This window comes from Hyperolius riggenbachi, chromosome 1 (assembly GCF_040937935.1).
Source record: "Hyperolius riggenbachi isolate aHypRig1 chromosome 1, aHypRig1.pri, whole genome shotgun sequence".
In the NCBI taxonomy this organism is placed as follows: domain Eukaryota; kingdom Metazoa; phylum Chordata; class Amphibia; order Anura; family Hyperoliidae; genus Hyperolius; species Hyperolius riggenbachi.
This window is the reverse complement of record NC_090646.1, coordinates 495,547,109-495,572,846: the sequence shown is the minus strand read 5'-3', so window position 1 is coordinate 495,572,846 and position 25,738 is coordinate 495,547,109. Positions and strand designations below refer to the sequence as shown.

Below are 25,738 nucleotides of genomic sequence, written 5' to 3'. Positions count from 1 at the left end.
GTTTAATTTTAAAACTATAAAGGCTGAACACTGAGAAATTATGATTTTTTTTCTTTTTTTTTCTGTTTTTCTCATTAAAATGCATTTAGAATAAAAAAATTCTTAGCAAAATGTACTATCCACAGAAAGCCTAATTGGTGGCGAAAAAAACGAGGTATAGATCATTTTCTTGTGATAAGTAGTAATAAAGTTATTAGGGAATAAAAGGGAGGAGCGCTGACAACTGAAAATTGCTCTGGTCCGTTAGGATAAAAACCCTTGGGGGTGAACTGGTTAAGCTATTTTGAAAACACTTTGCCTGTGGTAGAGAACACCATAAAAAGAGTTTTATTCTGCACACAGAACACTATAAAATGCACATATACAGCATTTGATTCTTTGCAAATTTGCATCTACATGAAGAGGAAGCATACCTTGTACTGCATAATATGGTGTTTTAAATGTAAATCTCAATCTGCAAGACTCCTTGTAACATAGAAAATGGCACTTCTCAATAAATGTCGCAATACAAATGATAGCTAGTCGGAAAATTACAGCTATTCATAGAATCTATTATATACATGTACAAGTGATCGAAAGGACTTGCCTTGAGATACAAAATCCCTGCCATATTTTCCAATTAAACTTCGGAAAACTTACAGTTCAGCCTCCCCAGCTCGCAGCTCTTGGTCCACCGAATAGGAGTCATTTGTCATCATGGGGTTCCATTAGAACAGCAGCCATTTTACCAGAGCCAGCAGTAATCTGACATAATTGTGCCATGATAGAGGCCAAATTGAAAGCATTAGTTCCTCAGTAAATTGAGCAGGTGTCAGGAAGGTGTTTATACAGTGTGGGATAAATGGAAATTAATATGTACTATTATATACGGTTATTGCTGATATGGGGTTGCTTCATAGATAGTCTGCATTAGTCGGTGGCGTTTTGCTAAATTCATAGTGAGCTCACATATACAATGCTAACTTCATTGATAAAACACAAACTAAACATTTAATTGGAAATCCGGGGTGTGATCAGACAATGCGCATTTCTGCGCACTACGTTGCTGCATGTGTAAACGCTGCCTGTACAATTAGGGCTTGTACACACTGCTGTGCTTTTAAAATTGCATGCATTTTTTAATAGCAAGGTCTTGAAAAATCATGAAAATGGTGAAGACCTGTACACACTGGTGCGATGAGTTCTCTATTCTCATGAAGGATTTTAAAAGCGCAGCACAAGCACAGCAGTGTGTACGGGCCCTTAGGCTTCTCCTGCACTGGTGCATACCCGGTAAAAACATGATCACAACGCAAGTCGCATTGCGCAGTACATGTGCGGCAACACATACAGTGACGCAGTACATGCAAACTAACGTGTACACATACACTACTGCACAGCATGCTTTGCGCTATTCTAACATATTCCGTCGCACTAACACGCCAATGTGAATGTACCATTACAATTAAAGGAAGCAACAAGCAAATTGTGCCTCCCCATGATATACTTACCCAGGGCTTCCTCAAGCCCCTTGCAGCTGACATGTCCCAAGCAGCATCTCCGCTCGCAGCCCCGGCCCGGGGTCCCCGCTGGTGCAAAGGCCGACCTCCTCTGCTGCGCCGCTGTCAAGTCCACGTTGTCCGCGGCAACCTGCGCAGGCGCAGTAGTTCTGCAGACAATGTGGGCTTGATTGACAGCGGCACTACACGCAGGCGCAGTAAGGACGACCTTGAGGTCGGCCTCTGCACCAGTGGGGACCCCGGGCCGGAGGCTGCAAGCGGAGTTGTCAGCGTGGGACAAGTCAGCTGCAAAGGGCTTAGGAAGTATATCATGGGGAGGCACAATTTGCTTGATTAAAAACTCTGGTGGCACCTTTCACACAGAATTCGCATGTGATTTGCATTTTTGGAGAATTTGCGTTCGCTGTGGCACCACATTTGACGTTGTTGTAAGAATCTAGTTATGGAATTTTTTTTCCGGAAAAAAACTTTTTTTTTCCACACCAGACATGCGATTCTCGTTCAATGCAAGCCAATAGGAATTGCAAGTGTTCGCAAGGAAGAAACTCAGCCAGAAATTGCTACTCCATTGGTGGCATATTGGTCTTAAGACTGGTGCAGACCAAGAGCGCTTCTGAGTGCTTTTTGAAACGCTTGCACTTCAAAAAGTGCTTAGCTAATGTATTAGAATGGGATGGAGTACACCATAGCGATGTGCTTTTTTCCCAAACGCAAACGCGATCCGCAAGCATTTTTGCTGATTTCTGAGGCAATTCACCCTCAATGTTAAGTATAGGAAAGTGGAAAATCACTCTGAAAAGCGCTAGATCAGAGCAGTTTTCCAAGCATTTTTGTTACAGAAGCTGTTCAGTTACAGTTCTAATGTAACAAAATATAAATAACGCTACACCAAAACGCTCCAAAAATCGCTAGGCATGCTTAGAAAATCGCTAGGCACATGCCTAGCATCACCTTGAAAATTACTTCAAAAAGTGCTAAGCATTTGCTTTTACACTACTGCTTTTTGGGGTGAACTGGCCTTCAGTCTTCAAATCATAAACTACTGAAGCCAAAAGATCAGCATGACAACCAGGAAACTGGCACTTTGTTAAAGGAAATAAAGATGGCCGCCTCCACTTTCATCTCAGTTCCTATCCTCTTTAGGGTGCATTTACGTTATATCCGTTACATTGTTGAATAATTCCACATGTGAACTTGCTGCCTATACAACTGTATGGGCATGTTCACATCTCTGCATTTCACACACTGCACTATTGTGACTCGCTGCATGCAGTACGTTTCCTGATAATGTCGGACTATTTATGCACATTCCATAGACACTCACCAGGCTTTGAAATAACTGTGTTATAAAGTGTGCAGTGTCCATTACACTACACACATGATAACGTGAATCCATTCTGTTTTTCTCTGTCTGTTGCGGTCTCTGTCCCCACTGAGGAAAATTATGACAGCTTCCTGTCCCATAGACACAGTGGTAAGTTATAAAGCCAGGTACACACATGCAATTTTGATTGGCCAATTTGACCACTTACATGTTGTATGAGAGCTTAACTACAGAATCTGTTCATAGTATTCAGGATCTGTTGGCCCTCATACATGGAGATCGTAAATTGGTCAGTAATTGGCGTAGCAAAATTGGATGTGTATGCACCTTAAAGGACAAGCGAGGGGACAAAATAAATCTATCCTTACTTACCTGGGGCTTCTTTTAGCCCCTAGAAGTCCCATGTGTCCCTCGCCAGAAGTCCGGTCTTCTCCCTGCCCCCGCTGGCAGACTCTGAAGATCACCAACCACCGATGGGTCGGCCTCTTCTGTGCATGCATCTACACACGTGCAAATGCCCTCTCATCATTTGGAGCCTCTGCGCCTGCAAAAAATACAGCAGAATGTGATACATTACATGCAATACTCACTGTGCAGTAAGGGCCCGTTCAGATCAGAAATGCGGATGGCCATGCGTGCGGAACGCGTGCGGACCGCAACGCGTACGAACGCATGGCCATCCGCGTTTGTGTGCGTTGCGTGGCTGATCCCATCACTGAAAAGTGAATGGGACAGCCACGCGTTTTTGCAAAATCTGCGTGCAGCATGCGTTCCCGGACCGCACAGGTCCGGAACGCATGCAGTGTGAACATCAGACATTGCACTCTATGCAATGTCTGATGTCGTGCGTTTTGGCCACCTGCACGCGTTTCCAAAACGCGGCTGGAAACGCGTGCAGTGTGAACGGGCCCTAAGACTTTAGGCATGTTATTCTGAATAATGCAGTTTGGTGCATACACCCCTAGGTGGCAGTCAAATGAAATCCCTGGATCAACACTGCTGTTAATTACCTTATAGCTATACATGTCTTTCAGTGCAAGGAAAGCATCCAAGCCTTACATATTGTTATGGATTTTGCTATAACTTCTTCATGTGGTAAGATTTTGTAACCACTTTTTGTAAAGAACCCCTTTCTAAATAGATGGTAAAAACTTTTTTCCTCCATGTGAAGATCCTGTCCCCTTGTTCTTTGTATGAGCTTGGGGACAAAAAGCTCCTCTGCCAAGCTTTCGTATTGCCCAATGCTGTATTTATTCATATTAATCATGTGGTTGGGATGGAATGTGAGATAAGAGTGAGGACACAGACAACAGTAAAACCAGGTTCTGATACTAACCAGTACTATCCCTAATTACTAATGATCACTTTATCTACGGTGGGAGACACCAATACCATATTTTCATCAAAGACAGTCACAGATATTGAGTAAAGGAAATCTAAGGTGTGTATGTAGCTTAGGGAACCTTAACTGAGAGGGATATGGATGTTTCCTTTTAAACAATACCAGTTGCCCGGCTGTCCTGCTGATCTCTTTGGCTGCAGTAGTGGTGGAATCACAGACCTGAAACAAGCATACAACTAATCCAGTCTGACTTCAGACTGCTTGTTGAGTGGCTGTGGCAAAAAGTATTAGAGACAAAGGATCAGCAGGTGAGTCAGGCAACTGGTATTGTTTTAAAAGGAAAAAAAACATATCCTTTTCAGTTTAGGTTCCCTTTAAAGGACAACTGAAGCGAGACGTATATGGAGACTGCCATATTTATTTCCCTTTAAACAATACCAGTTGCCTGGCAGACCGGCTGGACTCTTTGGCTGCAGTAGTGACTGCAGCAGTGTCTGAATCACACCAGAAATGTCAGGTCTGACAATAATGTCAAAACACCTGATCTGCTGCATGCTTGTTCGGAGTCTATGGCTAAAAGCATTAGAAGCAGGGGATTAGCAGAATAGCCATGAAACTGGTATTGCTTAAAAGGAAATAATTCACACTAGAAGCGCTTTTCTGAGCGTTTTGTGATTGATTAGCATTTTTTAAAATCGCTCCCATTCACTTTCATTAAAATTGTGGTAAAAATCGTTGAAAAATCAGCCTAATTTCGCAATTGCGTGCGCGAAAATCGCAGCGATTTTTCTTCGATTTTCATGAAAGTGAATGGGAGCGATTTTAAAAAACGTGTATCAATCACAAAACGTTCAGAAAAGCGCTTCTAGTGTGAATGGGCCCTTAGGGCTGTTTCCCACCATAAATCGTGAAACTTAATTGCAAAACACGATCCCAAACGCGTTTTGCATGTTTTTACTATGTTGGCCTCAATTGAAATGCAGGAAAAATGCAGCAGAACTACGATTGCCTTTTTTGGAAAATCAGAACACATTCAGTATGAATGCATTTCAATTCCACGATTTCAATTGTAACTTTACTGTACTTGTGTTAGGAAAATCGCAAGCCTTTTCAAAAACAAAACAGTAAGCAGCCAGTGTGAAAGAGCCCTAAGGTGAAATGTAGAAACTCACAGCAGAGCTGCTATGAGTATAGTACTAATACAGTGTATGCAAATGCCAGTCTGCAGTCTCATGAGCTTAGTGCTCAGCTGGGCTGGTGCCAATCCTCGCACAGCCACCACTATGTATCATATAATGCAGTTTGTCAATGAAGAGGCGGCACACCACAGGCTTCTAAAGTTTGCGTTTTATGTGGCAATAGACAAGCAGACTACACGTTACTGACACACTTGACAAGGGACAGGTTTGTCTGTAACATTTAGTTTGCTCATCTATTGCCAAATAAAACACAACGTTTATAAGCCTGTGGTGTGCCGCCTCTTTATTGATAAATTGAGTGTGGTACTAACTACCCTGCATGTCTCATCTTATAAAACTGTGTGTTTGTTTGTATAGTGTAGTGTGGCCTGCTCCATTCCCAACACCCTGTCCCTTTTCTCTGAGCTCAGACTGAAGCGCCACCTAGTGTTCAATTAATAGCGCTGTGGAAGGGAGAAGGACACACCTCTACACTATGGTAATACAGTATGTATAAGTGGCAACTGCAAGGTAGTACTGAACATATAGCACTACATTAAATAGTTAAGTTGATGTCACAGCTGATACCAGGGGCATTACTATACATCATGGGGCTGTCCCATGGAGACCTACCAAAGTTAAAAGAGCCATGTGCTATGAGACACCATAACCCCCCATTTCATCAATGCAGCTACCGTAATCCCCATAACAGTGCAACTACCATGATCTTGAGTATACCAAGACCCCTCATAGCAGTGTGGTCACCATAGCACATACCTTCCAGTAGTGGCAAAAGTAGATTACCTTCTCTTCTTGCATGTCACGTGACATAAGACAGTACCAAGATGTAACAGTTAGCAGCTGAACTGGAAGGAAAGAGAAGAAATTGTTGCTACCCTATTGGCTGACAGTGTATTTTATCTGCTCTAAAATCTACTAGTGATGCATAATTCTCCCAGCAATGATTCCACAACTTCCTCACTAGTGACCTCCCTCTAGATCGCTCTGAATAAGCAAGCTGTGCCTAGGGCTTGGGAATACAGTTGTAAACAAAGTCTCTGATTGGTTACTGTCAGTGCAAACAAATGTGCTGATTGGTAGATATATCATACCAAAGTCCTACAGAGCTGACTGTCCATTTGGTCTCGACAATTTCTAAAATATAAAAAACAAATGATTAATAAATGACACAGACAATTTTTTTTTGCGTTTTTTAAGCTTGTCTTAATTTGCAGTCATTGTCAAACATGCATTAATTGAAGTTCAGAGAGGCGTTTAGGAGATGATAAAGGAAAAAAAAATTGAAAGTATTTGTTCATTAATCTACAGCTTGTAAAATGCACATGTCCAAAAGGAGTATACTGTTAATAGAATGAGAAGTACTTCTGGTAGTCTGTAGTGACGTTTGTAAACAGACTTTTTATAATTAATACACTTGTAATTAATGAACCTGAATATTTATAAGTGCAAAAAAAAATCTCTGTAGCTTCTTCAAATGTACATAAGCTGTGTGCTCTAACATTGTGACAGGGAGCGCACTTGTGTGAAACGCAAACCAATCCCCATAAGTGGTTTGCTGCAAGATCTGTGTGTTCTATCTGCGATTAAATGCAGGATTTTTTTTTTTTTTTTTACAGTAGCCAGTGAGTTCCACACATGCATTGTGCGGGAAAAGTAGTGCAGCTTGTATCTTTTTTTAAACACAAATCAGAATTGCAGATTGCTTCTGAAAATGCAGCAGTCTTATGCTAGGTACACACACCATACATTTTTCTGGCAGATTTACGTGCATTTACGTTCTGGCAGATTTACAACATGTCTGATCTGAATTTGGATGGATTTTTCAATTTTCCGATCATTTTTTGATCGATATTCTTTCAGTTCTATGAAAATTTATCAAAAAAATATTTAAAAAACTATCGGAAAATCAATCAAAGCATTATAGGAAAGCATTTCAGGTACTTGCGTTTTCACATGCAATAGTTATTTCAAAGCTTACATGTCAAACTCTGGCCCACACCATCAAATCTGGCCCTCAAGTGGTTTCCTCACTTTGCTTTATGTTTGGCCCTCTATACAGGGAATCTGTATACAGGGAATCTGTATTGGAGGTAAAGCACTAGATCACCAGAGAAGCCATATGGGGGGAGGAGGAAAGCACTATACTCCATGGCACAGGATACGGTAAGAAAGGGGATTACTATACACCAGGGAACTGTTGAGGGGTGGGAAGAGGAACACTAGACACCAGGGAACTGTATAGAGGAGGGAGTGGTGCCACTAGACACCTGTGAGCTGTGTATGGTAGGAAGCCACTAGACGCCAGGGAACTGTATAGGGGAGGGAGAGGGAAAGCACTAGACAACAGGGAACTGTATAGTGGAGAGAGGGGACACTAGACACCAGGGAATAGTGTAGGGGAGGGAGATAGCATACTGGTAAGGCTGTTGCTTTTGATTTAGGGTTTGAGCCCTTGAACATAATTGGAATCCAGACTCTAGTCAGTACGTAGAACAGTAAGGAGTCTTTGGGCAATGCACCCTAAAGATCCTGGTTGCCTGTGGAGCGCACTCTAAGGCCTGGAACCCACTGAAATCAGCAAACGCAAAACGCAACCGCTAGCGTTTTGCATGAGCGGTTTGCAAGCGGATTCATGCGAGTTTTCGGTCGCGTTTTGCAACAGTGTATTTTTTTCCTCAGCGGTTGTGTAGCGTTTTGCGTTTTTATCCTGATTGGTCCTGTGAATTATTTTTAATTTTGTTACAGTGTGCTGAACCGCAAAACGCTAGCAAAACCGCTCAGTTTAGGTTTTGCTGAGCGTTTCTGCTAGCGTTTCAATACTTTACATTGAAGCGCTAACGCTCCCAAAATGCTGCAGGTCCTGCGTTTGCGTTTCTGGGAAACGCAAACGCTCCTGTGGAAGTTGCCCCATCCATTAACATCAGCTGAGCGTTTTGGCAAAACGCTAGCGTATCGCAGCGCTGCCAAAATGCTCAAAAAAACACTCTTGTGGGTTCCAGCCCTCAGTGGCTGCAGCCCTGATGCGCTTTGAGCCCGCCAGGAGAAAAGCACAATATAAATGTTATGTGTCTAGTCTTGTCACCAGAGAACTGTATAGGGGAGGGAGGGCCACTAGACACCAGGAAACTGTGTAAGGCTACATACACACTTGCGATAAAAGTCTTTGGAAAAGGCAAGATCACAGACCAATTTTACTCCATTCCATGTAGTATGAGAGACATACTCTACACAGTCTATTCTATGGAGCTGAACTCCCCATCAGATAAAAATCTTTGCAAGATGCTGGACACAAAGATGCTGTACACATTCAAAAGATCAGTATCTGCAAAAGATCAGTTCCTGAAAAATATCCGTTCTTGCAAAATGCATTCATAGTCTATATCTGCAGATCCTCATACACACCTTGTTTAACAGACATTCATCTGCAGATCAGATCCACCAGGATGGATCTTCAGATCTGTAGATGATTGTCTGATCTGCAGATGAATGTCTGTTAAACAAGGTGTGTATGAGGATCTGCAGATATCATGGACTATGAATGCATTTTGCAGGAACGGATCTTTTGCAGATACTGATCTGTTGAATGTGTGCAGCATCTTGCAAAGATTTTTATCTGATGGGGAGTTCAGCTCAATAGAATAGACTGTGTAGAGTATGGCTCTCATACTACATGGAATGGGGTAAAATTGGTCTGTGATCTTACCTTTTCCAAAGACTTTTATCGCAAGTGTTTATGTAGCCTAAGAAAGGGAGGAGGAATTAGACACCAGGGAACTGTATAGGGACAGAAGAAGGGCCAATAGACACCAGAAAACTGCATAGGGGACGTAGGGCCACTACAAGAGACCAGGGAATTGTATAGGGGAGTCAGGGGGGCCACTAGACACCAAGGAACTTTATAAGGGCTCTTTTCCACTTTGAAACATGATTCTATTTCCACTACCCTGATACCGCTACTATCCGACAGGTTTATGGGGCAATTGTGGTGTATTTCTGATTCTTGATGGGAGGAAAAAAAATGCCAGGGCAAATATTTTGATTTGCCGAATGGCAGAAATATTGCATAGTGGTGTGATTGTGAGCTCCTGTACTTTGAATAGGAGCTCAAGCGCTCAAAAAATGCAGCAGGCAGGACAATGAGGCCTGGAACCCACTACAAAACGCTATCGCTAATCGCAATCGCTAGCGTTTTGTATGAACAGTTTGTAAGCGATTTCATGAGCGATTTTAGAAAGTGTAATCAATTTGCCAGCGGTTGTGTAGCGATTAGCGTTTTAAAGTCTGATTGGTCCTTTCAATGATTCTTAACCACTTCACCACTTAGGGGTTTTACCCCCTGAGCACCAGAGCAATTTTCACCTTTCAGCGCTCCTTCCATTCATTCGTCTATAACTTTATTATTACTTATCGCAATGAAATGAACTATATCTTGTTTTTTTCGCCACCAATTAGGCTTTCTTTAGGTGGGACATTATGCCAAGAATTATTTTTTTCTAAATGTGTTTTAATGGGAAAATAGGAAAAATGTGGGGAAAAAAATAATTATTTTTCAGTTTTCGGCCATTATAGTTTTTAAATAATGCATGCTACTGTAATTAAAACCCATGAAACGTATTTGCCCTTTTGTCCCGGTTATAAAACCATTTAAATTATGTCCCTATCACAATGTTTGGCGCCAATATTTTATTTGGAAATAAAGGTGCATTTTTTTCAGTTTTGCGTCCATCCCTAATTACAAGCCCATAGTTTATAAAGTAACAGTGTTATACCCTCTTGACATAAATATTTAAAAAGTTCAGTCCCTAAGGTAACTATTTATGTATTTTTTTTAATTGTAAATTTTTTAATTTTTTTTTAATTACAAAAAAAAAAAAAAATGGGGAGTGTGGGAGGTAATGAGTTAATTTTATGTGTAAAAGTCATTTATTTGAATGTGAAAAATGTGTAGGGTGTAGTTTACTATTTGGCCACAAGATGGCCACAGTAACTTTTTGTTTTAATGGGACCTCCAAGCTTCCGGAAGCTTCCGGAAGCTTGGAGGAAGAATAAGGAGGCTGGACACGTGAGTTTTTTCTCACAATGATCGCGCTGCCCATAGGAGAGCAGCTGATCATTGTGGGGCTTAGATCAACGAACGGGAATGGATTTTCCCGTTCATTGATCTCTGGGCGAGCGGGCGGCGGCGTGTTTACTAGCGGCGGGCGGCGTGTTTACGAGCGGGAGCGCGGGCAGCGTCGGGAACGCGGAAAGTACGTGTTTCTCCGTCCCTGGTTTTTAAAGGATGGAAAAAGGGGCGGAGAAATACGTACGCGCGGGGGTAAAGTGGTTAATTTTGTTACAGTGTACATTAACTTTAAAACGCTAGCAAAATCGCTCCGTGCAAGTTTTGATGAGCGATTACGCCAGTGATTATATACTTTACATTAAAGCGCAAACGCTAACAAAATGCTACATGTCCTGCGTTTGTGATTTTGCTAATCGCAATCACTTCTGTGGAATTTGCACCATCCATTTACATTGGCAGAGCGTTTGGGGAAATCGCTAGCGATTTCTCACGCTCCCTAAATGCTCAAAAAATCGCTCAAGTGGGTTCCAGCCCTCATGATTGGAAAAAAATGCCCAGCACGTGACCGCAGCCAAGAGCGCTCTGACAGTGGTGTAGCTACGGAGCTATGGGCCCCGGTGCAAGTTTTACATTGGGCCCCCCCCCCCCCAAGTACTTTAAACGTAACACTTGATATAGTGCATCAAAACCTGCCAAGGATTTCCACAGTGTCAGAGATGCAAGTTGGGGATGGGGAACAGTTTTTTAATGATTACTACCATTCAAAGCATCTATAGAAGTGATTATTACCAGCACAGGACCAATAAACAGCTCATATTGTGGTTGAGGAAGAGCCCCATGGGGCCCCGATGCGGTTGCTACCTCTGCAACCCCTATTGCTACGCCCCTGCGCTCTGAGCATGTCGTAATGCAGTTGCCCTGTGCAGCATCGTCACAGAACGATCCTCCGATTCCTCACCGTAGCTAGGTTTTGTTATCGCTTACTTGCAAGTCAATGGCCACTGCACCTGTGCGACCCTGGCCACACATGTTCTTGTTTGCGTTCCTGTCTCCAGTAGTGTCCTGCACAGGTGCAGTACGAGAAAACCTTAGCTGCGATGGGGGAGTGGAGGATGTTATCGTGACAGCGCAGACACAGGGGGGCTGGCAGTGGCGTAGCTAAGGAGCTGTGGGCCCCAATGCAAGTTTTACGATGGGGCCCCCGAAGTACTCTATACATAACAATTGATATGGCACACCAAAACCTGTCAATGGCAACTACAGTGTCAGAGGTGCAAGAAGGGAATGGGGAGCAGTTTGTTAGTGATTACCACTATTCAAAGTATCTATAGAAGTTATTATTTTGAACACAGGACCAATAAAGAGCTAATACTGTAGTTGACAGAGGGCCCTTCGCGGCCCCTCTGGCCCAAAGGCCCCGATGCGGTGGCTACCTCTACGCCCCTGGGGGCTGGCAGAAACCCCTGGAAAGTGAAACTCTTATTTTTAAGTCATTTCAGGTTTCCTTAAAGTTAGCCAATAAATGGTATCAACCTGATTCAAAACTTCCTGTGATGTACAGGTTGAAGAATCCCAAATTCCAGTTCTTGATGATCCTTTTCAGACTGATTTCCCGCCCACCTTCAGCAGTTCTCGTCTGCTCCATTGTGACCTCGTCTCTTCTCTAGCGTGTCCCTTTCACTTTCCCCGTGTGCAGCAGAGTACTAGTCCTGGGCGCTCTAGCCTCGCAGTGCTGCTGGGACTGTGTGTGCTCTGCTCTCCTGTGTGCTGGGTGTGGCCATAGAGTGCTTTATTTGAGCTCCCAGCTGTGACCGTCTATCTGCTCCCACCCTCAGAGGAGGGGGATCGGGGCTGCACAGACTTTGCTCGCTGTGGGGAGGAAGGCAGGCAGTCTGGCAGGGAAGGGAATGTGAGCGCATACAAAGGATCCTCGTTTTTCTGGAGCTTTGGAAAGCCGGATAGCTTGGGCTGGATTTGGGAATTGCATCTCTTGTTCGTTGCTAGTGAAGAAGAGCAGAGAGCTGGATCGTGTGGCTTTTCTTACTGGAGTAATAAACACAGCAGAGCTTGGGATCAGAGCTGTCATTACGTGATTGCTGCCCATACAAAGAGGCTGGACTCGCCGATTTTGCAGTGTTGGGCTTCAGACCTGCATATAAATGCCTGCAGAACTCCAACAGGTCAGTGGTACCCCGGTGTCATTGCGTGTGGATGTATGAGCGCCCCAGAGTCTGGCTTCTGCTGCTGCAGTCCATTGAGCTGCACACACACTGCAGAGCTGATGCTGCTGACACCGTGCAAGCGAAGTTTAACCACAACAAGAGAGGGGATGCCTGCTAACTTTGTCTTCTAGTTGGGGGCGGCAGCTAATCCGATGCTACAATCCCTATAGATGTAGTGTGCCTTCTTGCTTAGCTGAACATCCCTGCCCAGGACATCCAGACTGTTATATGTGCATACTTAGGATTCCTTCTAGTCAGGGTAACACAGCAGCATCTGACTATACTTACTTTTTTTCTATGTAGTTCTCAGGTCATAAGGCTTCATAGTTACAATGCTGTCTATTCATATTGCTGTTTCTAGTACTCGACAGAATAACAGTGTGATGAAGGGATCTGCAATATGGGTACATGTATTCTCCATTAGCAAACTGGACCTGCCAGTTTAATTAGTGCTTTGTTGATCTTTTTTTTCCACTGTGTCCTACCAGAAGCTTGGCAGTGTGGATTAACCTTGCTGCCTAGTAGTGAGTTTGGAATGTCTTATTGTAATACTAAATCAATGTGTTAACTGCAGTATCCCATAACAACACCTTGGCAGCCATCAGTCTGATTCAACTTCATTTCACTGAATTATTTGCTTTGTACTTTTATGCAGGAAATGTGTCCAGCTATGTTATACTTCCATCCTATAGTCTTTAACACGACAGTAGAGTTGCTGTGAACCAGCTTGCATGTTAACTGATTTCTCAGACTATATATTTATAGATAGCTGTTATCTGCTTGGAAGTGTTAGCATACATTTTAACACTTCACAAAGAGGATAGCAGCATTCCTGCATGAGAATCTGCAGCCTGGGATGGGAGGCTGCCTCTTCTACTGCTCCCTTTCTTTTCTTCTCTGTGTTTCTTCTTATACCATGAAAATAAAGATTTGAAGCAGATCCATGTCTGTAGCTGCCCTGCTTGCCGCAGATCAATCTTCTGCGTGGCGTCAGGAGCTGGGATATTATGTTCCATGTGCTGTCTTGCATAAACCTGTTTGTTTTTAAATGCACAGCTGTCTATAGACTGAGAGGCATTGTGTATTCCGTCAACACTGCCACTAAAGTGCTGCTTGGAAATGATTCTGCACAGTTTAAAGAACTCCTATTCCTCAAGTAAAAATCAGATATTCTCTCCTCCCTCAAAGAAGAAAAAGAATTCAATATGTTGATGTTCTTCACCGCAAGAGGCTGGGGTTCTCTTGCCACATCCTTGTTGTAATTTAATATCTTGAAAGCTGAGGAGATTATGTGATGTTATTTCACCGATCGATACCCTCCATCCATTGGATTGCATTACAATTTTACTACCTAACTCATTAGTGACTTACTGTATTGGCTATGCCCTTCTCCACCATGCTGTGATCTAACGTCTTGAAATCTTGCTCTTGTCTTTCATGTACAGTGCTACTTATAAACTAACCTGATGTTGCAGACGTTTGTTCTTTAACGTGTCATGCGCAGGTTCATGCTATGGACCTCTTGTGTACTGTCACTTGATACAACAGCGTGATTTGTCACCTCTTATGAATTCTCCCCAAGTATTGTAACCACACCTGGTGCTGAGAGTTATCTTACCTGGAGACACAGCTGCTGAACAATGAGGGATCCATTACAGTACATTGCAGAATCCTCTTCCCATGTTCAGCTTGGTATATGCTGTGAATACATGATTGGTTTAGTTCAGTGATTGGTGCATTAAAACACGGATTATGAACATAAGCCAAGTACAACCTGGTAACGATCAGAACCGAGACTAATCTTGTGGACTGGTGTGATTTGGCAATGTGTAGTGTGGAATTTCCATGCTAGACGTTTCGGTGTTGCATAGGTTTGTTGTATAATTTACAGTAACGCCTCTGCTGGTCATGAAAAGTTGTACTGAGCTGGAGATGTGTGCAGCTTGGTAATTTTGGGATCAGTCTGATGGAACAGACAATCCCCAGTCCTTGAGAACTTTTTGCCTGCCTGGTTGGCTTGTCTTGTTAGGAGAATTTTCAGTTTGAAACACTTGAGTACTCGTTTTGATGGCTGCTCTTTGAATAGTACAGCAGCAAACTGCATGGTGTGAACTGAATCCAGGGATGTCTTCAACTACTGTATGCTATTTGTAGCCTCATAGACGATTTCAGAGCTTTCTGGAGTACAACAGGTACATATGGCAATGAATGATTGGTGGCTGTGCAGTGAATTATTATTTATGCCTCCCCCCCCCCCCCCCCCCCACAGTGACTGCCTCATTTAGCACTCACGCCTTGCAGCAGCACGATGGCCCTGGGTTTCAGACCCAGCCACTAACTGTCTGCAAGGTATTTGTATGTTCCTTCCCTGTTTGATAAACGCAATGGTGAAGGGCTCAACACACTTTCATCAATGCTGTGGGAAAGAAATCACGTACAGTCTTTAGACAGTCAAAACAATAGTTCTTGTTTTGGTGGGCAGTCTGCTGGCATCCCTATGACAGTTCATGAATGCTGTACTTTATGATTGGGTGGATAGAGGCAGCAATGCTTGGGAAGGGGGGGGGGGGGGGGGGGGTGTTAAAGCAATTAGACAGTTCTAATGGCCTGTTACCAGTGTCTTGATGGCCACTATGAGGATTGCCTGTATAGACCTACCTCGGACATATGGTTGAAAGGATTGTTTTGGATATCAACACTTTTTGATGTCTGTACTACTTGGTGCTGAGGAAGGTGGTTGATGCTAGTATAATGTGTAGTAGTTATTCCTTTCTATTACATAACGAGATCAGGTAAGGTAAAGGAGACAGTGGAAGTAATCCACAATTGCACAACCACAGCCTCATTCACCCCGGTCACAGCACCTCTTCATGTACTCTGGGTTGAGATGAATAGTATAGTTCATGCTTAAAGTGTGCCTGTAGTGAAAAAAGTGCCCTAAATGGGTACTTGCCTTAATAGAAGGTAGCCCCTGGATAATCTAGAGGCTCCTCCCTTCCTCCTTCACTGAGCCATTCTAGCGTTGGGACTACGGGAAAACAGTCAACAAGCCCTAGTCAATGTCCAAGAGCCTGTTCAATAGCATAAACCCGATTTGGGTTCTGTTTTTTTTTTTTTTTTTTTTTTTTTTTTTCCTTCCTCTGAAGCGTGAGCGGGTTCATTGCTATTGCACAGGTGCAATGTGGCCACGCTAGGTAACATGTGGATGCGTGGCCTCAAAGTTCCTGTTGTCCAGGAGGAGTCTGGAGAAAGACATGGGAAGCCTCTGAAGGTTCCAGACCCTGAACAAGCCTGCAGCAGATCAGGTTTTTATGACATTTTCAGATCTGACAAGATTAGCTGCATGCTTGTTTCTGGTGTGAATCAGATACTACTGCCTCCAAATATATCTCAGCAGGGCAGCCAGGCAACTGGTGTAGTTTTTAAGAAGAAATAAGTGCGGCAGTCTCCCTATTCTTCTCACTACAGTTGTACTGCCAGCAACTGTGTAGCTGACCACACATTACATGTAGCAGTTCTGGAATCGGTGACCTGCAGCTGCCATTGCATCTCCTCCTGTGCCCCCAGCCTTCCCTCAGGTAACCTCTTCCAGCTAAGATGCATGGCAGCTGCTGGTAGAATTCCACAGGCAGCAGATGCCCTACTGCAACCACTAACTCCAATAGAAGCTTCTTTATTTTCCTTTCAATATACCTTGACCTGGACAAATAAGAACCCTCCCAGAAACCGTTTTCTGCTCTCGATGACCTTTCATCACTCATGCAAAGCAGCTTATTAAGTTTATATAAATGGATGAGATTCCTAGGAATTTCATAAATGCAGGTAATCAACATACTTAAAGAGAATCTGTATTGTTAAAATCGCACAAAAGTAAACATACCAGTGTGTTAGGGGACATCTCCTATTCCCCTCTGTCACAATTTCACCGCTCCCCGCCGCATTAAAAGTGGTTAAAAACAGTTTTAAAAAGTTTGTTTATAAACAAACAAAATGGCCACCAAAACAGGAAGTAGGTTGATGTACAGCATGTCCACACATAGAAAATACATCCATACACAAGCAGGCTGTATACAGCCTTCCTTTTGAATCTCAAGAGATCATTTGTGTGTTTTTCCCCCCTGAGGGGGGAGTGCATAGCAGAACCACAACACTGAAGAACTTGGCAGCCTTCCAGACACAGGCTGACAAGTCTGACAGGGGAAAGATACATTGATTTATTACAGAGACTGTGATAGTACAAAGTGCTGCAGTAAGCCAGAACACATTAGAATAGCTTTTGGAACTTGTAGGATGATAAAAAACAGGATGCAATTTTTGTTACGGAGTCTCTTTAAGGCAAGCAAGCTAATTGATACTGTTATGTGAATGTTAAGTGTCTGGCTGAAGGTTTGCACTGGCTCTAAAACGGACGTCAAACTCCAGTCCTCAAGGGACAAGGTCTTTGCACATTTTTGGCACAGCTCAAATTTAATTGATGGGACTGGATCAGGTAGGGTGTTCATCAGTAAGAACACAACCGTCTTACACACTTTCAAGAATTGTTGCCCATACGGAACTTTGGAGAGTCATTGTACAGAAACTCTGCTTGGCATCCTGTTCCATTCTGTGGGGAGGGGACAAGACTAGCAAGATATGCTCCACTGTGAGGACTACAGTAGATGACTAGAGGTTGGTAGTTCATGGTCCACCATAATGGATCACTAATGATGTTGTCAGTGGTGTTGGAGGGAACCTGTATATACACTAGACTTCCAAATGATCATTCCAAGAGTGGCAAATTAAAAAATTCTTGATCCCAGTGTTACCATAAAATATGGAGCATTGGAAATAAAACAGGCAGATCTGTAACAAACATCACATCCCTAAGGCCTCTTTCACACCAAGACGTTGTGGTTTAGGGGACGTTAAGGTAGCATAACGTGCCCCTAAAGCAACGCATGGTGGTGTTGAAGTTGGACATCAGATTGAGCCGCATTATGCAGCTCTTGGTGCTATCCTGGGACGTCCGGATCTTTTCAATTATTCGGATGATTCGAATCGGATCATTGAAAAGATCCGGATCTTTGAACCAAATCTTTGAATCATTTTAGTAGGGAAGCAGGGGTGCAGCAGAGTGAGAGGTGCAGGAGAATGAGGGCACATTGAGGGTGCTAATGGGGAACGTAGAGATGCAGCAGGAAGATTGTGCTTGTGCACAGAAGCTGCAGTTTCTGTTTCTTCCAGACATCCACTGTGAACCGAATCGTTCATTGTGGTGATCCGGATGATTCGACTCACAAAAAAGATCCGGATCGAAGATCCGAATTGTTCATAATCTGGACAACACTACAGTGCAGTGAATATTAATTTAGCCATGTGGCTAGGAACAATAGCGGACTCTCCCCTTACTGAGCATGTGCAAACAGTCTAACGCAGCTAAAACCACCTATAACGCACAGCATGCTGCACTTTCCCAGAATGTCCAGCATTACAATGTAACGCAACGTGGGCACTGTGAACAGCCCATTGATTTTTCAGTGCTGTGCGGTGGGCTGCGTTACAGGCTGCTCTAACGTGCGCCTGTAATGTCCCACTGTGAAAGCAGCCTTAAACTAGAAAATTGACATCCTACGGATCCAGTGCCTAAATGATAGCACAGCAAATGGGTATCAGTCCAGTGTATTAAAGAGTGAAGAGATTTGTAGGTTGGGGAGACCCAAGCAACCCCTGAGTAATGGTATGGCCCAACATAGGCTACATTGATGACCTCTGCCGCCCACCAGCACCTTCAGGGAAAGGAAACTCTTATGAGCACATTGTGAACATAAAAATGGTCTGCAATATGGTTAAAAGAGATCATAATTGTCAAACTGGAAGCATAAACCGAGGAGGACTTCAATGCCATTTGTCATCCGCATACAATGCATTCTTATCCTGATTGCTTAGATGTTGTGGAGACGGTACACACCTTTAGCCAGACACTTAAACAATTTAGCTTCTGCATCACAGTACCAATTAGCAAGATTGTCTAAAATAAGTGGTTTACTTGAAACTATAAAATACCCAGGAATTTCATACACTTATAAAAACCTGAAGACGTTGCTTTGCAGGAGTGATGTAATGTCTTCTACAACAAAGAAATGCCTCCAGTTTAACCTATTTATTTTTTTCGGATGCACTATGTGAATAAAGTTCGCACACAAATTATAAGGCCCGGTTCACATTAGCGTTCACTATCCGGATTTTCCGGATCTGATCCGGACCGCATACTGTACTAACGGAACGTACGTTCTGCATAGCAATGTAAAGGCTATGCGGACGTTCACACGTGTCTGTTCCGTACGGAGCCGGATCGGATCCGGACTCTTTTCCAACATGCGCTATTTTTTTGGGTCCGGCCCACGCACCCGGAGCCGGACCTGAGCCTGACAGCACCATCAGGAACACAGAAACCAATGGGGAACGGAAGGCACATAACACACTGCCTACAAAAACCTGACGTTCTACCCTACTTCCTATGCGTATCCAAGCGGCCATTTCGGATGGGGACACATGGGCCAAGCATGTCTGGAGTGGAGTAGCAGTGACAGACGTGTTGGAGCTGTTTGGCAGAATATCGGAGGTGGAGGTGAGGCCTACAGCGGAGGAACCTGATTCTACAGGTGCACCAGGTGCACCTTCTGCTGACCCCAACATATATATATATATATATATATATATATATATATATATATATTTTTTTTTTTAAATATTGCTTTAAATATTGCTATTTTTTTTTGCCCACGGATCCAGATGGCAGCCTGATGCATGCCTGATACAAACGGACCGGATCGGAACCGTACGGTTCTGATCAGGATTCGGTCTGTTTACTTGCCAAACGCAAGTGTGAACGAGGCCTAAGGGTCAGTGCACACCAAAAACCGCTAGTTTATCCACAAACACTAGCGGTTTTTGAAGCAGTTTTTCAGACAGATTCTAGGCATGTTTGGAATGATTTTCTAAACATGTCTAGTGGTTTTTGAAGTGTTTTTGTGTAGAGTGTTTATTTTTTTTTTTTTTAATATTTTGTTACTGTACAGCTGTAACTGAACCGCTACTGTAACAAAATCAATTGGACCCGAGTTTGCGTTTGGGGGAAAAAATGAATCGCTCTGGTGTGCACCATGTCATTGAAAGACCTTAGCCAAGTGGATTTCAGCCGGCAAGCGTTTTTAAGTCATTAAGGACCGCAGTGATACGCCCTGTTTTGGTGGGCTCCTGGCTGGCAGGGTGTAGATCTCAATCACTGTCCGCAGCGCGTTTCCGCCGATCGCGCCGCTCAAACCCGACGATTCTCGCCGCATCTCACAGGCTCTGCCTGTCTTTGACGGCAGAGTCACGTGAGCCGGTCAAGAGCCGATTTCATTGGCTCCTGCCTTTCAATGTAAGCCGTTCCCATTGGCTTACATTGAAAAACAGGGTCAGGAGCCAATGAAAGCGGCTCCTGACCGGCTCACATGACTCTGCCGTCAGAGACGGAAGAGTCTTACGTCCTGGGAGTCCCAGCAAGCGGCAATGACGGCAGTTGCGGCGGGTATGTGCGGCGATTCGTAGGGATTGGACCAGCAGTCTCTGGTCCTTAAGTTCCCAGAGACCGCTGGTCCTTAAGTGGTTAAAAACCACTCAGAACCACTCTTGGTGTGCACCAGCCTACAGCCATGCTTGTCTTGGGTGAAGATCCAGTAAGTAGTGTTATTTGATCTGAGTTTCCTTAGTCGGAAACCTGAATGTCATGCACAGTACTTCAGAACCATCATCTGCAGAGAGTGTTACGAAGCTGTGTTCCATGCTTCATGTGACTCAAATGCTTCTGGCAAGTGCAGTAGGTGCGAGTACAATGCGCTTGTTTGTTTGGTGTCAGTAAGCTGAGTATCCATGTGAAGACTACAGAAGATGGCTCAGAACTTCTGGCGACCCCATGAATGCTTGTTCCCTGATCCATCTTCTTCAGGGGGGTACAAACTACGGCACCTGCAGTCTATGCCACGATGCTCATTTAAAGTGAGTGATCGCCAAGGGTGGCTGCAACATCGTTTAACAAGGCTTTGTTAAATCATGTAGCTAAAAATCGCATTGTGAGTATGCGCCTTCAGAGATCCAACAGGCTGAATCTCCAAGCAACCTTATAGGACACCTGTACATGTGCTAGATGACTGCCTTGGTCACATGCCACTATAGCATGTGCACAAAGTCTCAGTGGTGTTTAATTCTTGTCAGCCATACACAATTAGATTGCTAGGTTGATGCTACTGAAGACCATCTTGTGAATCTGCCTTTGAGTGTCTGCACAGTGCAGCTATCTGCATCCCATAGTGCCTGATGTCTTCTCATCTAAGCTGGGGCTCAGTCACCAGATTGCACCAGATCTTCCCAGTACCTTTCCTTGATATTGAGATTTTACATGCTTTCTGTATGTTTGCATTATAGGCTTTCAAATATTGTAATGTTTTATTTACAAGTAGAACATGTGTTTTATTCAGCTGACATATTTTTCCCTATGGCGAATGTCGTTCATAGTCTTGCATTAGCTGTATATTTGTGCCTTGCAGCAGCATGTTGGAAGTGAATTCACAGATTACGATTCTGTATATAATTGTGCACATAAAGGAGCAGCAGGGGAATTAAGTTGTCTGATTTGTTGCTTGGCCTGTACATGTCAAACAATTAAGTAACTTAAATCCATACCAGGAGGGGTTATGAATAGCTAATCATTTTGAACATTACTTTGGCTGTATGATGATGATTGGTCAGTCTGCATAGCACACATGTGATCATTAGTAATTGTCATACACTGGAATAGGCCTGGGAGTATTTCTACCTACTGCATGGCATGTAATGTATTTCCCACAGCTCACTGTTAATTGAATCATTTCCATGTGTCACAACTTGTAGGTTTCAGCATCTACACTCCATCTATCACTCAGCTATTGTAGGGAAGAGACATGATCTCACTACGATGCAGTTTTGTTTGTTTGCACTGATAACTCTAGCAGGTGGGTGTATTATTTTTTTTAAATAGCTGGGTGTGTTGGGTGAATGAGCCTGAACTGGGCGTCATTTGAAATGTCGGTTTACTTGTGTGGACAAAGAAAATAATAAATCTTATTGATGGCACAATGCACTTGGCTGATGCTTCCGTCTACAGTCAAGATGAAAATTATTGATCTCTTTAAATGTATTTCGCGTCCCCGGTGCCCACCCTCACAGATGGGAACTTTATCTTGACAGATGAGAAATAGGTCTTAACTTTTTAGCTTCTGCCGTCTTTATTCACTTCTGATTATATGGCTATTAAGCTTTTGTCTTTTAAGCCTGATCTGTCAGTTATTCTTTTTATCTATTGGAAGTCTTGGACGAGCCAAGTATTGTGTTCTCAGTTACCCTTTTACCTTTTCTTTAATTTTTTTTTTTTTTTTTTCTTCTTGTTTTTAATACCACGAAGTGCAGCATTCTGCAACAACCTCAATTAAGATATTTTGTATTGGCTGTAGTCTACTGTTTTATGCCATTTGTTTTGACTAGATCATTAGGAATTGATATGCTGTTTTTATTTTTTGATTGTTAATATTATTATTTATTATGCCGGATTCACAGTGGTGAGTTGCATAAGCCATGTGTAATGAGTGTGAACTGCAATGGAGACTAGACATAGACCTTTAATACAAAGGCTAACTAACGTCAGGACGTGAAAAAAACAATCGATCTGCAAAAGCGCTTAGAAAAGTGCCTTATAAAAATCGCAGCGCACAGGTAAGCGCTGGGAGGTGCTTAAAAAAAATTGTGCAAAAAATCAAAAACGCAGCGCTTTCAATTTTAGATGTGAACAAGGTCTAACAGCACAGAAGTGTGAACAGCCACATAGAATTGCATAGGCAGTGAGTTGACATGCACTGAGGAAACTGATGCACTCTGTGATCAACCCTTATTGTAGACCCCTGCAGGAGTTTGTAGTTACAAAACTAATTCACCAACCTAAAAGCAAACCCCATTCTGTTTCAGTATAAGGCAGAGAAAATCTGCTATTACTACATAGGAGCACACAGCCCCCTTATTAGCAGAATGGTGTATGTTTGCTTTATATCTTTTACCCTTAAAGAGCAAGCGACACCCATGCTAATCTAGAAATAAAAAAAAAACACATAAGTAGATAAATTCTACTTGCATAACAGATGTATTGTGCTATCCACGTAATGATTCCTGTGAATTTTATAAAGGAAAAGCAGAAAATCCTATTCTAGGCAGTGGCCATCTTGCCAAGCTAATGCTGACATCATATCCTCCCTGACTTTTGTTTTCCACCCCTCCCTTCTCTTGCTCATTGTGTATTCATTCGCTGCCCTTCTCCCAGAGTCTTCAGACACTGCCACTGAGGTGGATACTAAAAACTACACTGTCTTATCCTCCAATCGCTGAGTCCCCTCAGCCTTGCTTGTAAACACAAGTAATCAGAGGGTGTTTCTGATAAGCAGCTAAGCAGGGAAATAAATGGAAGAGGAATATATTCTAGATAAAAATAACTCCCAGCATTCAACTCTTTGGCACTAGGGCCAGTGCTCCTAAAGTATGTGATAACTCCAACCCATAACAGCAGAAAACGTTTTGAATGCAGGATTATCATCTTTATCACTTAATACACTCAGACCAGTTGCTGTTGAAATTTGATTTTTATGGTGACAATACAGCTTTAAGGTATCTACACTGCAGATGCTGATATCTCAGCAGATATTTATATTTTTGCCCTATTTTCTGCAGATTTGATCACTTTTAACCAAATCTGTCAGTGATCTGCTAAACCTTGCAAGCCAGTTCATCCGTGTAAAAATGCAATATGGCACAGCAGTAGTTTTCATTTAAAGTGCACCTGAACTCAGAACTTCCTCTCTGCTCTAAAAGATACGAAACATAACCTTTTTAAAGAAACACATTTCTTTGTTTACAGCTGATAAAAATCTTGTAATAAATCTGCATTGTTACTACTGCCTGCTGTAATGGATAGCGGAGATACCGCCGCAACAGCAAGCGGCATGGCGGCTATCTCCGCGTCACAGCCGGCGGTTTCCGCCGCACAGTTACATCCTGGTGCTTTGCCTGGTCCTTCTATCGCTCATAGACTAAGGGCTACGCGCGCGCCGAGCGAAAGGACCTTTATGCATCTAGAAGGGGAGTCCGCTGATCACTCGGTCAGCTGACTCCAGCTATGCTCTGGATTGGCTGAGTGACTGGGGCGGCGCTATAGAGCGCGTTTAGTGTGTATATATAGAGGCTGACTGTCACTTGTTCCGCGTCTGCTGTTGCATATGCTATGTGTTAGCACTCAGACCTAGTCAGATCCCAAAGTGTGCTAGAACCAGCTGGAGCTGGGGATCCACACTTAGCCAGATTCTGTTGATAACTTAAAGAGGATCTGTAACATAAAAAGATCCCCTGGGGGGTACTCACCTCGGGTGGGGGAAGCCTCCGGATCCTAATGAGGCTTCCCACGCCGTCCTCCATCCGTCAGGGGTCTCGCTGCAGCCCTCCGTGGAGTCCGGGCAGCGGTGACGTCATTATTTACCTTCCTGGCTCCAGCGCAGGCGCTCTGACGGCTGTCGGCTCCGAACTACACGGAAATACCCGATCGCCGTCGGGTCTGCTCTACTGCGCAGGCGCAAGTTTCCGGCGCCTGCGCAGTAGAGCGGACCCGACTGAGATCGGGTATTTCCGTGTAGTTCGGAACGGAAAGCCTCCACAGCGCCCCCCGCTGGAGCCAGCAAAGGTAAATATTAAACTAACAGTCGGCACAGTCGCCGGCTGTTCGGAGGGCTGCGGAGAGACCCCCGTGGGACAGAGGACGGCGTGGGAAGCCTCATTAGGATCCGGAGGCTTCCCCCACCCGAGGTGAGTACCCCCCAGGGGATCTTTTTAATGTTACAGAGTCTCTTTAAAGTACTAATTGAATTGTATTTGTTATGACCTTCTGCTAGTTTGACTATTCTTCTGCTCTCTGATTCGGTACCATTGCCTATTTGATATAAGTTGCCGACTCTGCCTGAAGTATTACTCTGATCTAGCTTCCTGTCTCTGTACCGTATCTGGTATCTGTCCGTGTGTTGCCAAACCTGCTTGTCTGACTCTTCTGCCCTCACCAGGGAGCTTAGTCTTGGTGAGGGACTCTCAGTTTAGTTATTATCTACTCCTCAGGTTGATAGCTGCAGTATAGTCTGAATCACCTGCTCCTCAGGTTGATAGCTGCAGTACAGTCTTAATCACCTGCTCCTCAGGTGACTAGCTAATGCAGCACTGTCATGATTCCCTGCCCCTCAGGGAATCACCTGCTACAGTACAGTCTGAATCACTCGCTCCTCGAGTGATCACTCTACATCGTCTCATTGTGCATCACCCGCTCCTCGGGTGAAACTATCACTATTGCTCTGTGTCTCCAGCCTGCTGGAGTACTGATTACTGTGTTCCTCAGAAATACCCCCTTCTACCAGCCCCTATGGAATAGTGGGTATCTCCATTAATAATTACTGTTGCACCAAAACACTATCTTACACCTGTATGTCTTGTGTCTTGCTATACATGTATTATTGGTGGTTCTGCAGATCACCACATAATCAGAAAATCTGTTCTTGCTGACACCAATCGTTACCTCCTGCCTTTTAGAGAAGCAGATATATTGTTAACAGCAAAACTGTTGATCAGCTGTGCACTGCGGTGCTAACCCAGTTGGTGCTTAAACTTATCATGCCTAAACTTATCACACCTAAACTTATCATGCCTAAACTGAGTTTAGGCATGATAAAGTGCTTTTCACCAGCGTGCTAACTGTTAGCACCGCTTTGTGAATCAGGCCCATAGTGTAGGCTCATACTGGCAGCAGTCGGGGTGATTGTAGGGGGAAGCTTGTGTATAGACAGTATACACACTTGGGGCTTGATTCACAAAGCAATGCTAACCTACTTAGCACGCCTAAAGTAGTTTAGGTGTGATAACCTTTGCACTAGTAGGTTAGCACCGTTTTCAGGAATAAAATTTGTGTGCAAAGTCCGGTGCGCGCAGAAAGTTGCATAGGGTTTAATGGGTGCAT

At 43.6% G+C, this 25,738-nt stretch overlaps 1 protein-coding gene across 19 annotated transcripts in view; it reads left to right on the top strand.

The window, feature by feature from the left end:
• Positions 1-25,738, top strand: part of ARVCF (ARVCF delta catenin family member) — a 1,120,703-nt gene that overhangs the window by 820,123 nt on the left and 274,842 nt on the right. Inside the window, exon 1 of one of the 19 annotated variants that reach the window (XM_068243395.1) lies at positions 12,242-12,609. The exons of the other annotated variants lie outside the window; for them this stretch is intronic. Coding sequence (XP_068099496.1) covers positions 12,589-12,609 — 21 coding nt within the window. The 5' untranslated portion in view covers positions 12,242-12,588. Of the gene's footprint in view, positions 1-12,241; positions 12,610-25,738 lie in introns of those variants that run through there. 19 annotated transcript variants of the gene reach the window in all.